We start from the raw sequence: 16,786 nt of genomic DNA, 5'->3' as shown, positions 1-16,786 counted from the left end.
TTTATTTTGAGAAATGCCCCGCTCTCTCTTTGCCACCGAGTCGCATTCGGTTAAGTCGATAAATAAGATCTTATTTTTCCAAAAAAGCGGAGGTCATGTATTAGAATTGATTTACCCTTAAAAGGTCATTCTTGTAGAAACTTAAAATTACACATAGGTTTTTGGGAAAATCGACACCGCCTTCCTCTTGCACTCGTCGACGGCGCGCCGCGAGCAAAACTTGATACCGCCTATGGACCACCAAACCACAACCGGAGTCAGGGAAACGTTGTTGACGCCGAGCCGGAAGTCGTCAATCAGAATTAACAGATGTTGGCGACGACAATCTGAAACGCAAACCGCCGTCCCACAGAAAAAAAGACGATGACCCAAAATCCAGGGGGACATGACCTCACAAAGTCACCGATGGCATCAAAACTTGCCATGGTGAGAGGAGTCAGACACCAAAGCACGAAGTTATGACTATGATTAGGTCTCGGTAAATACCAAACTTTGATAGGGTTTCAATAAATATCTAGTTTCTCCGACTCCAAAAGGAAGGCCTATAAAATATAAAGTTAAGTCAAATGGTGCAATATTTAACCAACTTTGTAAGGAAAACTGTCAACATCTACAATACTAGATATGAAAATATATTCATTTGTGTATGTAATGATATTGATTTGGTATCGTAGTTTGATATAATTTCTAAAAGATTAGTCAAAGTTTGCATCATTTTATTTCAAAGAAAATTTATAAGGCTTCCTTTCATAGACGGAGGGAGTACTAACCAAATTTGATGCAACTTTGTAATCATACTTTGTTTTTGTTTTTGTGCTCTTGTAAACTCATGAAAAACTTGCGGTACTTTTGCATGCATAGCGATGTGACAATTTTCTCTATACTTTTTCTAAAAAGGGGATTACCCCGGCCTCTACATCACAGAATGCACACAACCATATTATTAATCATGAAATAAGTTCAAGCCACCGAGTTCCAGACAGTAAAACAAATAAAAAGAAAACACGACCACAACCGGTCGAACTCGAGATTACATGGCTCATCTACATAATCTACGAGTGGCTCACCAACCAAACTAGTTGAATAAACCATGCGCATTTGGTTCCAGGCGGCTCCACCCAGAGGCCATTAGCGCCCAAGTGACCACATATTGTAGTGATGACTACGTTGGGATCGAAGCCATAGCCCTGTAGATAACCTGCAAGAAATTAGAGACAGACAATCTATTAAAAAACACAATCATTCTGGCAATTCCATATTTTTCAGAGAGTGGCACAAACTCCCACACGGGTTAGATTAATCGACATCAACCTAGAAACCAAATGGATCCACTTAGTCCATTATTCACCTAGTAATACAAAATTGAATGTTCAAAGGGATAGCCCCATGGACACAGACCATCGAATCCTCTTTTCTGAGTGCAATATTATACAAGGTCTGGTATTGTACATATAATGGAGTGTCACATACTCGTCGAATGGCCATCACCAACCATAAAGGAACCGCTCTTAAAAAATAATTTTGACCTTTATCAAGCCCCTTCAAGCGATGAATCAGTAGTCTTAGCATCTACTTGGGATAACATCTTGGAGTTTGGGTATTTGTTATGCAGTAACTCTTGCCAATCACCTTCTTCATTAAGTAGTTTATATAGCCATTTGATGAGTAAACACTTGTTTATGATTTTGAGATTTTCAATTCCCAACCCACCTTGATCCTTATCCCTACACAAAACATTCCATTTAGCAAGTCTGTACTTTTGCTTCTGCTCCTTGCATGGCCAAAAGGACCTTCGGTAAAAGTGTAACTTTTCAACACCCCGTTAGGTAGCTCGAAAAAGGATAGCCTGAACATCGGTAAACTATTAAGGACAACATTGATGAGGTTAAGTCATCCTCCATATGACAAAAGCTTACCCTTTCAACTATTGAGCTTATTTTCGAAGCGGTCATCAATAATTTGTTGTTCCTTGTTGATGAGCTTACAGTGATGAATGGGAATCCCGAGGAACGTAAACGGAGGAGATCCCATCTCATAGCCAAATAGTTGCTTGTAGTGACCCTCCTCTTTGGCCTTGCCAAAACAGAAGAGCTCACTTTTGTGTAACTTGATTTTGAGACTCGAAAGTTATTTGAAAAGACATATGATCAACTTCGTATTAATTATTCTTGGAAGGTCATGTTCTATTAAAATTACAGTGCCATGTGCATACTACAGGACGACAGACACACCTCCATCAACCAGATGTGGATAAGCCCCCAACATAACCATCCTCCTTAGCCTTTGCTATGTGAATAGCCAACATATTCACCACAATATTAAATAAAATTAGAGACATGTGGTCACCTTGCCTCAATCCCTTCTAGGTTTGGAGATAATGATCGGTGTCACCATTGACCTTAACCCCAACACTCCCTCCCTGAACGAAAGAAGCCACTTGTTGCCTCCATTCGGCCACAAAACCTTTCATGTAAAGGGTTTGTTGAAGAAAATACCACTTTACTTTATCATAGGTCTTTTCAAAGTCCATCTTGAAGATAACTCCATGAAGTTTCTTATTGTTGAGCTCATAGATCGTCTCATGAAGGACAATCACTCCCTCAAGAATATTACGACCAGGCATAAACACAGTCTGCGTTGGGCACAACGACCGTATGAGGAATAGTAGACAATCTATTAGTGTTCACCTTTGTGAAGATTTTAAAATTGGCGTGGAGCAAGCAAATGGGCTAAATTGCTCAATCCGAAAACATCCACTTTCTTGGGTAAACGTGTGATAATTCCAAAAGTTGAAAGGAAACAACGAAAGGTCATCATTGTATAAGTCCTCAAACATTGGAAGAAGATCAACCTTAATGACCCCCAACATTTCCGATAGAACTCAGTGGGGAAAGCATCTGGTGTCGAACATGCAAAGTGTATAAATTTCCTTCGGTGGTCGTTGTTGCTACCTACACATGGTGAGAATCAATAGAAACATCTCCTCCCACTGAACGAATATCGCCGAAGTCTGAAATAAATTAAGGAAAATGTGAGCACCAGTGCCAAGTTTAGTACTTGAACCATAGTGGGTTGGTTTCATCATAAAGAAACTAACCATTTGAGCTAGGCTCAGTTTGCTTTACTCCAGTTTTTTTAGGTGTTAATCTAATTTATGGATTAGCATGCAAAGGTCAAGAACTAGCACCAACTAATTACAGACTACTCTCTCCAAAATAAAAACAAGAGCCTAAACTATTATCCTCTTTTCTCCCAAAGCAAGCCTCATGGTCATTTGGACCAATCAAAGCCAAGTTGAGTGACTGAACAACTATATGATTAGTAGGTTTGGAAATGTGTTGGAATGTATTGAACTGCAAAAACGTCTTATATTTTGATACAGAGGTGGTATGGAGCAACATGCAATCCCTTTTTAGAGTTGAAGGGGTACAAAAGGAGCGAGCGCAAGGTAAGAACAAGTAAGAAACTAGAAGGTAAATAGCAAGTGACTGGAGGCACATGATTTATTTCCCAAAGTTCAAGTTGTTGGTGAGCTTTACACCTTCGTTGGAGAAGGTGAACACTTAGCACCGAAGTTACTTAGACTTCATTATATTCTCCTTAAGCTAAGTTCACTACTAGCCTGATTACTAATAGCGGATCTTGAGGTGATCTGGTCCTGAAGAAATTTATGGATCCATCAGATGGAAGCTTTTAAATGACGACTATTTTTTTAGAAGACGCCAAATTCGAAGAGCAACGAGTAAGATCTCTGGGCTCAAAGATGCTCTTGATTGATGCTCAACTAAATCTCAATAACTCCTCTCTCTCTCTCTCTCTCTCTCTCTCTCTCTCTCTCTCCCTCTCTCCCTCCCTCCCTCCCTCCCTCTCTCTCTCTCTCTGAAGTGGGAACACATTTGCTCTCTCAAATGTGTCTATGTCTAGACTAGCAAAATTTTGATGATACATATGGTCATATTGAATCACCAAAATTTACAATTTGATGTTTTAATATGAAGATGAAGATCATGTTTACTTTGAAGAAGATAAAAACACAACACTCAAAGCAGATACAGATCAAAGACAATATGAGTTGCACAAACAACCCATTTTCATTTTTGGATTACTTGTTGTTCCATGATTAATAGCCGCGTTTTTGTAACCTAAGTTTTAAAGTTGGTAAAAAAAATTGTAAGTTTTTACACATTGAGCAAGGGTTATGAAACTTAGTAAAAAATGGTTATTAAATCTTGTAAATTATGGAAAAGACCAACAAATGTAGGCATTGAGTGGAAACTTACCTTTTGTTAATGTTAATAAATAAATGACGACCATTTGTGGCATGTGCATAAAATGAATAACCACATGAGGTAAATAAGTTATGTTGGAGAAATACATTTTCTGCGGGTTTACGTAAAGTTGATAGCCATAGTATTTTCTTGGTAATTTTGTAAAACTAAAATGTGTTTTTTTGCAAAGTTAGAAATAATGAGATGAGATGTTCCTATGTGAAAAAAATACGAAAGCATTGTCGTACAAGATAAGCAAAAGTTACAAGTGAACAAAACCGAAAACGTATTATTTTCTTGTTATTTTTGTAAAATTGTAATGTGATTTTTGCTAAGCAGGAAACAATGAGATCAAATGTTCCTGTGTCAAAAAATAATACCAAAAGCATTGTCGTACTAGTCTTTATCTTTATCTTTATCTTTACCTACTAATAAAGCGCCTATTGCTTCTGGTGGTACGTCATTTAATTTACCCCATAAGTTGACAAAATTTACCCACCAATGCCACCCGTAATTATTATTATATATTTATATTTATATTTATATTTATATTTATATTTATATATATATATACCTTTTACTAATTACTATTACTATACTAATACTAATACTAATACTAATACTAATACTAATTACTAATTACTAATTACTAATTACTATAATTTACTAATTAATTAATTAATTAATAATAATAAAGCAGATATTGCTTCTGCCCGTACGTCACAAAAATCGCCCCCCGAAGTTGCTAGAAATTACCCGCTATGCCACCCGTAAGTGAAGAAAACGATTCGATTTTTCTTTTCAAAGTCGCCGTCGTTTTCAGAGTTTGTATACAGTTAATATCCAACAAATAGCAGTGACGCAGTAGCAGCGCGGTGGCTCGATGCATTGTCTTCTGCCCTGTAGACCAGGGTTCGAATCCCAGCTTCTACCAATATTTTCCTCCACCTTTTTCTCATGACTTATTCCCACCTACTTTAGGCCTACATGGGCCAGCCAGCGGACTTAATGCCCTGTTTTTTTTTCTTTTTTCTGGTCTTCTCTTTTCTCACTTCTGTTTTTGTTTTCTCCTTCTTTAAATCAATTTGAGATTTTCAAGTATTAAAAAGTTGCGAGTTTGAAAAAGCTGTTTGAGAAATTATAAAATGTGTGTGAATTCAAAAAAGTTCAGGAAATCATAAAATTTTCGTGGTTTCAAAAAAAGTTACTGATTTTACAAAAATATTTGCAAATTATAAAAATAATTTGGAAAGAAATGTCATTAAATAAAATCAAGTTCATGATCTTGATAAAATGATCGTGTATTCAAAACATATTTGTGAATCTGAGTCATCATGAAATCAAAAACTATTCATGCATTTCAATAAATGTTCGTCTAAAAAACAAATGTTTGTGAATTTAAAAAAATGTATAAATTTAAAAAGAATGTTTGTCGATTCAAAAAACTCTTCCTATTCAGATGTATTTTATATCTAGGATTTGATTAATTTTGGAAATTCTTTATATGTCTTGGGGTTGGCGAGTAGTCCATGGTCGATGAGATTTGTTTTCAAAGTTCAAAACATTCCCTTGCGCGAGACAATGACAAGCCCATTTTTTACCACGTTGAATGCATTGCGATCACGTGGATATTGCATCCATCATCAACGAGAGTGAGAAGAAAGATAATTGGCAACATGGTGAGCCATCGTGTTAAAATAGAGAACATTCATATGTCGGATATTGACCAACGTGTAATTTTTTCTTCCGTTGCAACGCACGAGCATATTTGCTAGTAATAGGCGCTTTATTATATATTATATATTATATTATATATTATATATATATATAATATAATAAGTTAATAAAGCGCCTATTACTTCTGGTGGTACGTCATTTAATTTACCCCATAAGTTGACAAAATTTACCCACCAATGCCACCCGTAAATTAAAAAACGATTCGGTTCTACCAAATTCGCCGCGGCGCTAAGTTATTTAAGGTGATGAAGCTGAATATATATCAGATGCATGGAGACAGCGCAGTGGCTAAAGCCTGTCTATTCTACCTTGGACACAAGAGTTCGATCCCCAGGTGCCGCATATTTCCCCAACCTTTTTTGTCAGGCACCTCCCCTACCCACCCAGTGCGCGTTAAGTGGGCCGGCCCACAGGGCGTGACGCCTCTTTTTTTTGCATTTCGTCATCTGCTTTTTTTTTCTCATTTCTTTTTTTTTGTTTCTTCCTTCTTTAAATTAATTTGAGATTTACAAAATTCAAAAGATTGTGAATTTTTAAAAACATGCTCAAGAAATCATAAAATGTTTGTGATTTCAAAAATGTGGGGGAAATCATAAATTTTTTGCAGTTTCAAAAATATAATTGATTTTTCAAAAGTGTTCGCAAATTATTAAAAAAAGCACAATTTGGAAAAAAAATGTCGGGAAATAAAACCATGTACATGATTTTTGAAAAATAATCATGTATTCAAAACAAATTCGTGAATCTGACAAAAATGACCATGAGATTTTAGAAAATATTGAAAAAACTCAAAAAATTTGCAAGTTTGTGGTCGATGAGATTTGTTTTTAAAGTGTATCGTGCAGTGGCAAGCTCATTGCCTTGGGATTTACCAAGTCGACTATATTGCGATCACGTGGACAACGCATCCATCATCAGCGAGGGTGGGATGAAAGATAAGTGGCAGCATGGCGAGTCACTGTGTCAAAATAGAGGATGCAAAAAAAAAGCGGATGCTCATATGTCAAGGTATTTTTTTTTGAACACTCATATGTCAAGGTATTGAGTCATACTTATTTGGCTAGAGTGTATTTTTTTATCCCCAGGTCCTGCAGATTTTTCCCCTCTTTTTGTGATGCACGCGTTCATGGGCCGGCCCGCAGGGCGTGACTCCCCTATTTTTTTCATTTTGTCTTTTGTCTTTTCTTTTATTTTCTCATTTCTTTTTTTCTTCTTTAAATTAATTCGAGATTTTCAAATTTCAAAACATTGCGAGTTTTGAAAAACATGTTTGAGAAATCATAAAATGTTTGTGAATTCAAAAATGTGTGGGAAATCATAAAATTTTCACAGTTTTAAAAAATTTAGTGATTTTAATGTCAAGAGAGGTCGGGATAGACCAATTTTAACATGGGAGGAGTCCGTTAAGAGAGACCTGAAGGATTGGAGTATCACCAAAGAACTAGCTATGAACACGGGTGTGTGAAAGTTTGCTATCCATGTGCCAGAGCCATGAGTTGGTCGCGAGATTTTATGGGTTTCACCTCTAGCCTATTGTTGTTGTTGTTTAAAAGATATACATAATTTTATAATTGTTAGCAAATTATAAAACATGTTCGCAACATGGCGAGTCACTGTGTTAAAATAGATGACGCTCGTATGTCAGGGTATTGATTCAAACTTATTTGGATAGCGTGTAAATTTTTTTCTCTCCCGTTGCAACGCACGGGCATGTTTGCTAGTAGATATACATAGTTACAAGTGAACAAAACCAAGAACGTATTATTTTCTTGTTAATTTTATAAAATTGTAATGTGATTTTTGCTAAGCAGGAAACAATGAGATCAAATGTTCCTGTGTGTCAAAAAATAGTACCAAAAGCATTGTCGTACTAGTAGATATACATAATTACAAGTGAAAAAAAAATACCAAAGCTCAGTATTGCTCTCATCATCTAAGAGATGACCACTGTGACGACCCAAGTTGTCACAGGAGCGTTTCATCATCACTCTGGATTTTTGTGGGGTGAGAGAGGCTCGAACTCTCGACCTCAGGATCACTCGCTTTCAGCTATGAGACCTACGCGCTAGCCAACTGCGCCACCACCCCTTTGGTGACAATCTATCAAATACTACGTTGAAGTAGACACATAGATATCCGACGATTCAACCCACAACGCTCAGGAACACAGTAGTAAGTCATCAGACAGGAAAAAACTTCTGATACCACGATGACAGCATACAGCGCAGGCAGCGACCGATAAAAGACCTCTGCGAAAAGGATTTTTCTCATTCATCAAAAGACGGGCGTCCTCGTACACATTCCTTTTACAGTTATTGTTCACCTAGCCCACTCATCTACTTACATGGACGACATGCTTCAAAATGTACACCAAACAAAAACAGCTAAGTAGATCCTGGTCATTCTACCTCCAAAGCAGTCAGGTCACTGCTGCGTATACAACCTTGATGGCTTGATCAGTCAGGACACCGTTACAGCGTCAGCTTTTCAGTTATCAGGAACTCTACACAGCCTTAGACATGACCGTGAACGGAATGACCACCCGGTGACCTTTGTCCCCGTAGAACTCGACGTCCCCGAAGCTCACCGAAGAGTTGGTCATGGTGGCGTTCACGACGAAGGTCACGAGCTGCTTCTGCCCGCTGGGGATGAAGAACTGAGCCGGTGCCACGGACGCCGCCGCCCCGTAGGGGGCGTTGCAACTGACCGTGTAGTTCTCGTCGCTCGCCACGTTGGTGACCGTTCTTGTTATTGTTCTCGACTGGTTGAGCACGGCTATGGTGATCGACGGCAGGTTCAGGTCTGCTCCGGTCATGGTGGAGGCCCCGCAGCTGTTGCCGGTGTAGTTCGCCACTACTGGAGCAGAACCATTTATACCACACAGAAAGGAGAGGTAGTCATCGTAACCTGTTGTTTACAAGAAAATCAAAACAATTTGAAAGGAGTTAGTCGCACAGTTACTTTTGTCGAGCGAGAAAGTACAATGAGAACCTAGAGGGTTATTTGCACTATATCTGCACCCCTTGGCATAGCCATGCTAACAATCTGATAAACTGTTGCTTCGACATACATTGGCCTAACACCTGATGTCAATCAAAACCCAGCTGCTAGTCTCAAGGAATACACGACAGTTTGCACTTGTTGTGGCAAGCCCAAGCAGTAACATAAAGAGATGATTTTGTTTGAGCAAATAAACAAGAGATGAATGACCATTGAACTTACTGCAATCAAATATGAGCCCAGGGTCCAAAGCAGCAGTGGCATTGGCAAACCCATTCCCCATGTCAAAAGGTGTAGCTGGAGTTTGTGTGGAGTCTGGGTTGCTGTATGTTCGCTGTGACATGATTGGATTCCCCTGCTTGTCACTGAGAATTGTGGTAGTAGACAGCGCGGAACCTATAGCTGCTGGACTAAAAGAAGGAAACTTCTGCTTGATTAGCGCCGCAAGGCCAGCAATGTGTGGTGCAGCCATACTTGTACCAGAGAGCATCGCAAAACTTTCACCTGAAGAGGAAAATCAGACAACCATCATGATTTATTCATAGCAATTGAAATCTGATGTTAGGTCGGATTATAATGCTAAGCCTCTTATTAACGGCTTAAATAACCAAACAATAATACAAATGTAAGGCTGTACTTTTTGTGTATGGCAGTTATGCATTTCAAGGCATGTAATGCTCCCAGCAATAGAAGGAGCAAAGAATCCAATAATTGCATTATTAATTTACGGAAGTGCCATTCTCAATCCTCATATAACTCACAATACATAGCATGGCAACCATTAGGTTTTTCTTTACCAAATACTCCCTCCGTCCGAAAAAACTTGTCCCAAGCTTGTTTCTCAAATGAATGTATCTAGCACTAACTTGGTGCTAGATACATCCATTTGAGGGACAAGCTTTTGCGGACGGAGGTAGTACATATTTGAAGGACGTAATACAATGAAGGAAAACATATTTTTTTGGAAACACACACTTCTATTCTATTGGAATGCAATTTATATGTTTAATGCTCTTGAGTAAGTAAACTTAAGTAGTAAATGGAAGAGAAGGTAAATTGTCAAACTACCGGTAAATTCAGCAGAATCCAATCCACGCGAATTCCAAGCACCCCAAATGGAACTGCCAGGTGCTACCACATTTGGTTTCAAGATATCAGCATTGGCCAATGTATTATCCTCAGGGTCAGGCCCCCTAGCAGAATAAAACATCACTTTTGGTGCCGAACTACCATAATTTGGCTTCAGACCTCCTAGTATTTTCGCAACTGCACCGAAGTTGACAACTTTGTCTGACGTCCCATCTCGTACAAGCGAATCGTTGTAATAACTTAGGAATATCTGGCAATATTGAGTCACATATGTTAGCACCTTAGTTCTTCTTAAGAAATAGAATAATTTTCCCACATGAATAATTCAGATGATCTACTATCAACTTTTACTATACTGCAGTCAACAACTAAACTTGAAGCCAAAAAAAGATAGACTAAAACCATGAGAACAGGAAAAAAACTATGGAGAAGAGAGACTGATTAATCAACACGCACATAACAGCCAGAGAAAATTAAGCTTAGCAACATCAGTAGCTGATAGAAGCTTGGCTTAAAATGAACAGAAGCTCGAGAAACAGGATAAGTCTATTAAAATTTTGCAAGAGCTGAATAGGCACTTAAACCTTTTAACTAACTGATGCATTTATCATGCCCAATAATTATGAAATAAGTATCACACTTCATACATTAAGGTTCAGTTTGTGGTTGCTGAAATGTGCTGCGCTAAACTTATTTAAAATCCGCTTTTAAAAAATAACCATGGAAGCAGCAAAAGGTTTAGTTAAACAAGTGACAGAATAGGCAAAAGCTGACTAACAAACGTGAGTATTATAATCAACTGCAATGCCAAACGGCAGATTCATACAGCAAATCCAAAACTATTGAATACCAGAACATAAGCTGTTAAACAAGACTGATCAAGGTCTAAGAAATAAAAGGATATAAAGAAAAAGTAAGAGTGAGAATAATAAGGCTGAAGCATTGGCTGCCATACCTTAGAGTCATCAGGTGATGGTATTATAAGTCCAGGTATGTCCATTGGAGTTGGGTTCAGCTGGAAACCAAGGACAAAAGGATCCAAGTAAAATATAACTCCTGCAGCACTGACATTCTTTGCTGTATCCAAAGCTTGCTTCACAGAAGAGAGGCCAAGCACAAATCTTATGGAATAGCTGCAGACCAGTATCTTCCCCTTTATCAGATCTTTATCTAGATGACTTGGATCTTGGCACTCTCCTAGGGACATTTCAATAGGAGTGGTGGTATAATTTTGCAGTGCATGAGGTGCAGCAATCAGATTGTACATGGAATCACCATCTGTTCCAGCTGTGTTTGCAGTTTAAAAACCGTTAAAAAGGTCACTATTTGCAGTTGTGCACACAGCACATAATGAAATAACTTAATAGGAACTTACGAGCAAGACCAACTCCTGAAATGGTCAAATTGTTGCCAAGTACAACATAGTTGTTGTACTCCCTGTCATGGGCAGAAGCGCCTACAGTAAAAATCCATGGACTGTATGAAGACATGCTCTTAGGGGAAGGACCGGTATTTCCTGCAGCTTGCACAACAAATATGCCATCTTTCACAGCTGACATTAGTGCCATATCAATTGGATTAAAGAATGTAGCCAATCCAGGAGGCCTCCTATTAGGGGTAATAGATAAACTGATTATGTCGACATTATCTTCAGCTGCCTGTAAATGTGATGCAAGGAGTTGTTGTCAACGGTGCTGTAATATAGCATGCTTAATTTAGAAGTTTAAAATGCTTCTCCTGAGTTCCCGTATCTTTGCCAAGAGTATCACAGCCAAAGTTTTAATAATGCCATGGAAACTTGCAACGTAAATATATATTGAACGCCTAGTCGCCTACCAGAATTTCAGTCAACACATGGGTACAACTGGTCATCACAGAATTCGAACTTCCATATGCATAGCTATTCAGTAAATTTGAACAGCTTAGAATATTCTCTTATAGTGTCCCTGTCTTGACTAGCTAGTATATGCTACAATAATTGATCTCTTGGCGTGTCAATCCCATTAGATAATTATCAACATGCCTTTTCTTCATATGGGGACCACATTCTAAAGTGGGTCATTAGTTTTGTGCTTACACCAACAGAAGATAACCAGCATGCAGAAAGATCGTTACCTGATCTATTGCAGCCACTACATCAGCAGCAAAACCTCCAAAACCTTTGTACAGCGCTTTATAGACAGCGATGCTGAAAAATAATTTTAATTAATATTAGGAAATAAAATGAATCATATTATCCACCTAAACCACATAGTAGACTTACTGTGCACGAGGAGCCATTCCACTTGCATCCCCAAAGTGATGCCCAGCCACAATAACAGGTATGCCATGATTACCAGCAGCGATGGATGCTGTGTGGCTGTATGCACAAATCTTAGAATCAGAAATAATAATCTCAGAAAGTGTCTTCTCAAAGTACATTCGTTGTGGTAGTTTATTATTCCTTTTTAAGCAACTTCAGTTAGAAGTCAGATAACTTCTACACTCAAGGACAGTTCAACTAGTCCATATGGAAAGCCAATGCTTGAGTTCAAGTTGAAAGATAGAAACCACGGAAAGAAAACAGCAGTAAATAACTGCTTCTCCTGGTACTTCTGCATAAATCATTTCAACTTAACAGCATCTATCTATTACTAGCATGAGTTCAAGTTGAAACAAACAATGGAAACAAAGCAGCAGAAATGACAGGTTCTCCTAGTATTTGTGCATAAATCATTTCTTAAAACTTAATGGGATATATCTATAGCTAACATGACTTGTACCTGAGCACTTACATAGTAGGACCAGCCCACGTTCATCACCAAAAAGAAGAGAAAGAGACTAGGCTATGTTCATGCAGTATTTAGTATATGAATGAAATTTCTGAGTACAATTAAAAGAATTGGACAGTCAAACAAAAAAGAATAACTGCAGTTTACTGGAGAAAACAACCGTGAAACAAAAAAAAGGTACATATCTGACTGCACAGCCAGATGCAGTAGTAGAGAGCATTCATTGTCTTTGTTTATAATGACCGTGATAGGTAAATCAGAAAATAATACTTACGTCCCATGGCCATCACTATCAGATGGTGAAGCAAGATCTTGAGAGGCATTGAAGACTCCTCGGGTTATTGCAGATGCTGCAAAATGTCGAGCTCCAACAAGCTTTCTGTTGCAGGACCCAGATGGAAAATCACTTGTAACCTCACAATTACCGGAGTAGTGAGCAGGAACTGGATAATTGTCAGCTGTCAAGTCATCTGCAAAGCTAGGGTGATTTGGGTCGATTCCTGTATCAATGAGGCCCACAACAACACCCTGGCCAGCACATTGGGGACCACCATCTTGCACCCATGCACCTTCTGGCAGGCCAAGGAATTCGGGGGTATAAGTTGTTGCCGTCCTAACAGAGAAATCCAACATTATATTTGCCACTTCTTTTCTCCTATTTAGCTTCTCTGCCTTTTAATGCAAGCAGAAAACAAGTTAAAACATGTATAAGAAATAAGTCGATCAGAACAATCTCCTACAGGTTCCGGAAAACAGATAAGGAAAAAAGGAAAGGAGGTAACAAGGTGCAAAAAACAAATACTCCCTCCGTTTCAAAATAGATGACCCAACTTTGTACTAACTCTAGTACAAAGTTGGGTCATCTATTTTGGAACGGAGGGAGTAGTTCATAGTTCCATGAATTTCCCTATTTTAACATATTGGCACCATGATATAAAGTTAGCAAAATATTTCATGCGTCTTTCTTTGACAAGTGATAGGTAGAAGTAATAGTGTGACACTACAAACTAATCTCGTAATAGTGCAGAAATAGCACAAGGAACAAACACAAACAATTAGATACCTGCTGAGGAGTGAGGACAACAGCAAAACCATTGATCAAGTAGTGGTAACTGTACAATTTTATATAGTGCTCTCCTCTTAGTGTCTTCTTCAGGAGCGAATTTTGAAGGCGCACTAGGAGTGAGCCATAATTCACAAATTTGGGTGAAGCATGCCTGCATTACCATGGTTAATATTAGTATGAGAAGGAAATCAATCACATTCATGTCATTCCATGGAAAATAACTGCTGGACCTTCTCAGATAAAAAGTTAAATCAATAATTAATCATGAGAAAAATATACACTATCTTTAGCCAAAACCGATGAAAGAACGACACTTCATTGTAGCATACAACAATTAAGTTATGTCAATCCAAAAAAGGAAGTCATTCTAAAATTAAAATTTTAGATATTCTATGGGTACTTTTAAGTTGTTGATAATAAATGTACTGGTAAGTAAATGAGTATACAGTAGGAGTATGTAGATAACTGCACTAGCCAATTGTCAAAAAAGAGGTGCACAGTATCTTAAGAAAAAGGGGTTTCCAGTTGTCTATATACATCTTGGGAGTAAAGTGTAAAGGTGACTTCCGTTAATTACTGATAAAGAACCTGCAATTACCACCTTACAGAAACTAAGAGGACCTGATCAAATATACCGTTGACAATCATCAGTTCATATATTGATGCAAATGAGGGTAAAAAATAATGAATTTCAACTAGTAATTACATGGCTGATTAAGTAGTATGGCTGCAGTGACATCCCAATCATCTAAATTTGCTCAAAATAGCCCGCAAACATTTAAGTGTAATTTTCTCCTTACCACCACAGAAGTGGTAAAACCTCAAAGTGGTGAATCAATTTTTCTAAGAGTAAACTGCGGAATCAAAGGGGCGCAAATTGCAAAAAAAGGAGGGGAAATTGACACAATATAGACGCATAATAATTGAGGAATTTTTCGCTAAGAGTGACGCCCACCTCGGCTTCCTGAGAATGCTGGTGGCCGGGTTATCCCCTTTTCCGCCGCCGCCGCCGCCGGCAACCCCGCTGCTCCCAAAACTCTCCAGGTCGAGGCGCTTGTGGGACACCGGCACCTGCTTCATGGTCACAATGTACACCGCGGCGCCGTCCCCGGAGCCGCGGGCGCCGCCCAGCAGCGCGACCGCAAGAAGCGCCGCCCACAGGAGGGGAACAGCCCACCGCCTCCGCAGCACCCCCATTGCCTCAGAGCGCGCCTCACCGCCCCGAAGCGCCGAAGGGGGACAAGAATCCCCGAGGAAGGCTAGCTGCGCCCTTGGTCCATGGCCGGGAGCACAGGACGACTGAACCTGCAGTTGGGCGAGGTGGAGCAGCTGCTGGCGTTGCACGCGGCGGAATAATGGCGAGGGCGAGCGAGGCGTGCGCTTTTAAGCCGTGCCCGAGTCAAGCGTGGGAAGGGGAGGGGAGGGGAGCAGGCAATAAAGAAGTGACCACTGCAGCAGGAGCAGGAGGGAGCGGCAAAGCCCTCGCCTGCTGCCGCTTTGGCGTGGGCGCCTCCACCTTGTTGGTCTTTTGTTGCCGTGCGCCTGTGCCTCCTGCTCCTGGTCCTCGTCCTGGGTGGTGTATTGTACGTATGTATGCTTGTGTGAACGGGGTGAGGCGGTGGTGGCTACAGGGAGGAAAATATCAGGTGATCCAACCCTTAACATGCTATCATGATATTGACTTTTAAAATTTAAATTTAAATATGCTCAAAAATGAAAAAAATCATGGATATCCACAACACATATGTCGACAACCCCTAAAAAATTCAGATCAAAATTCGACTTGCACGCGAAGAAACAAAAAAGACAAATCTACCGTGGAGAAACAAAGCCGGCTACAGTGCTACACACGGGCACACGGCTCAGCTCAGCGTTCCAGGAAGAAGACTTGGGGAAGGGGACACCTCGGTTTCCTACTGCCTCGGGGGCTGGGCTGTGGAGTGTGGAGTGATTTCCAGCTGTTCGCCCGCCGGCTTTGTACATTTTCACCACAGAGGCAGAGGAAAAGAACTCGCAGAAAGAGACGGTGAAAAGAGGCTGGCTTCCGGTGGTACTGAAAGAAAGAAAGTGCAGCTTGAGCGCTGTCTTGACGGTGCTATATGAAAGGGAGACGCTAGGCGCCGGTGCGCCGGCCCAAACGGTTCGGCCGGTCTAGGCCCAGCCGTCCGATGCGTTTTGCATGGACCGTTAGATCTGCGCGCATATACGGACTGAAGCAACCGTCGCAGCAAAAAAGAGCAGTTTTGTTGCGACCGTGTACGAACAGCCACAGCAAGGAAAACAGGGGAGCTGGATCCCCCGCGACTGCCCGTCCCCGATCCGCGACGGCGGCGGCTAGATCCGCCTGTTATTCATTCCCCACGGCCGAATCACGTCGACGAGGGGCTCCCCCACCTATCAAGCCGCCTTAGGATTGCTTCAATCATGTCTTACATACGTCATGACCTCCTTGCCGCCATGGATTTGGGCTCGAGTTCCGTTACGGCCGGTCGAGGTTGCAGCTCGCCGCGAGCCCGTAGTAGCTCGCCGGCGACCGGTTGCAGCATCCGCCCCTGCCTTCCGTGCTGGATCTCGACGCCAGAATTCACGGAAAGCCGTGCTGGGTCGCAGCTCGGCCGTGATGGATGTAGCAAAACATTATGCCGGTTGTAGCAAACAACGATGCTAGTTGTAGCAAAACCGCGACGCCGGCTGTGTGTTGTAGCAAAATGTGACGCTAGTTGTAGCAAAATGCTATGCCAGTTGTAGCAAAAATCTATGCCGGTTGAAGCATGTAGCAAAACTGCAGCATTTTATCATCTTCTTCCACCTCCAGCCGTCGCTGGTTGAAGCTTTCTTATTTTCATAGTGTCTAG

At 40.3% G+C, this 16,786-nt stretch overlaps 1 protein-coding gene and 1 non-coding gene across 2 annotated transcripts; both read right to left on the bottom strand.

The window, feature by feature from the left end:
- Positions 1–8,005: 8,005 nt before the first annotated feature.
- Positions 8,006–8,093, bottom strand: TRNAM-CAU (transfer RNA methionine (anticodon CAU)). The gene is given in 2 exon segments: positions 8,006–8,041; positions 8,056–8,093. It is a non-coding gene; the product is annotated as a tRNA-Met (tRNA).
- Positions 8,094–8,255: 162 nt separating this feature from the next.
- Positions 8,256–15,413, bottom strand: LOC123070916 (subtilisin-like protease SBT2.3). Its single transcript, XM_044494330.1, has 10 exons — positions 14,887–15,413; positions 13,929–14,082; positions 13,140–13,537; positions 12,358–12,453; positions 12,210–12,282; positions 11,470–11,752; positions 11,050–11,381; positions 10,074–10,344; positions 9,228–9,509; positions 8,256–8,912 (listed from the first exon to the last, which is right to left on the bottom strand). The coding sequence occupies exons 1-10, from the start codon at positions 15,126–15,128 to the stop codon at positions 8,509–8,511; spliced, it is 2,535 nt and encodes an 844-aa protein (XP_044350265.1). The 5' UTR covers positions 15,129–15,413; the 3' UTR covers positions 8,256–8,508.
- Positions 15,414–16,786: the final 1,373 nt, after the last annotated feature.

This window comes from Triticum aestivum, chromosome 3B, assembly GCF_018294505.1.
Source record: "Triticum aestivum cultivar Chinese Spring chromosome 3B, IWGSC CS RefSeq v2.1, whole genome shotgun sequence".
In the NCBI taxonomy this organism is placed as follows: Eukaryota; Viridiplantae; Streptophyta; class Magnoliopsida; order Poales; family Poaceae; genus Triticum; species Triticum aestivum.
Note: the sequence above shows the minus strand (reverse complement) of the source record. Positions and strands in the feature narration are given on the sequence as shown.

Excerpts from the sequence above, each read along its gene's own strand:
- LOC123070916 (XM_044494330.1), bottom strand. The coding sequence starts at position 15,128 with ATGGGGGTGCTGCGGAGGCGGTGGGCTGTTCCCCTCCTGTGGGCGGCG. Across the intron at positions 12,283-12,357 it reads GGAATGGCTCCTCGTGCACA|CATCGCTGTCTATAAAGCGC; the intron begins GTAAGTCTACTA and ends ATTATTTTTCAG. Across the intron at positions 9,510-10,073 it reads GGATTCTGCTGAATTTACCG|GTGAAAGTTTTGCGATGCTC; the intron begins GTAGTTTGACAA and ends TTTCCTCTTCAG.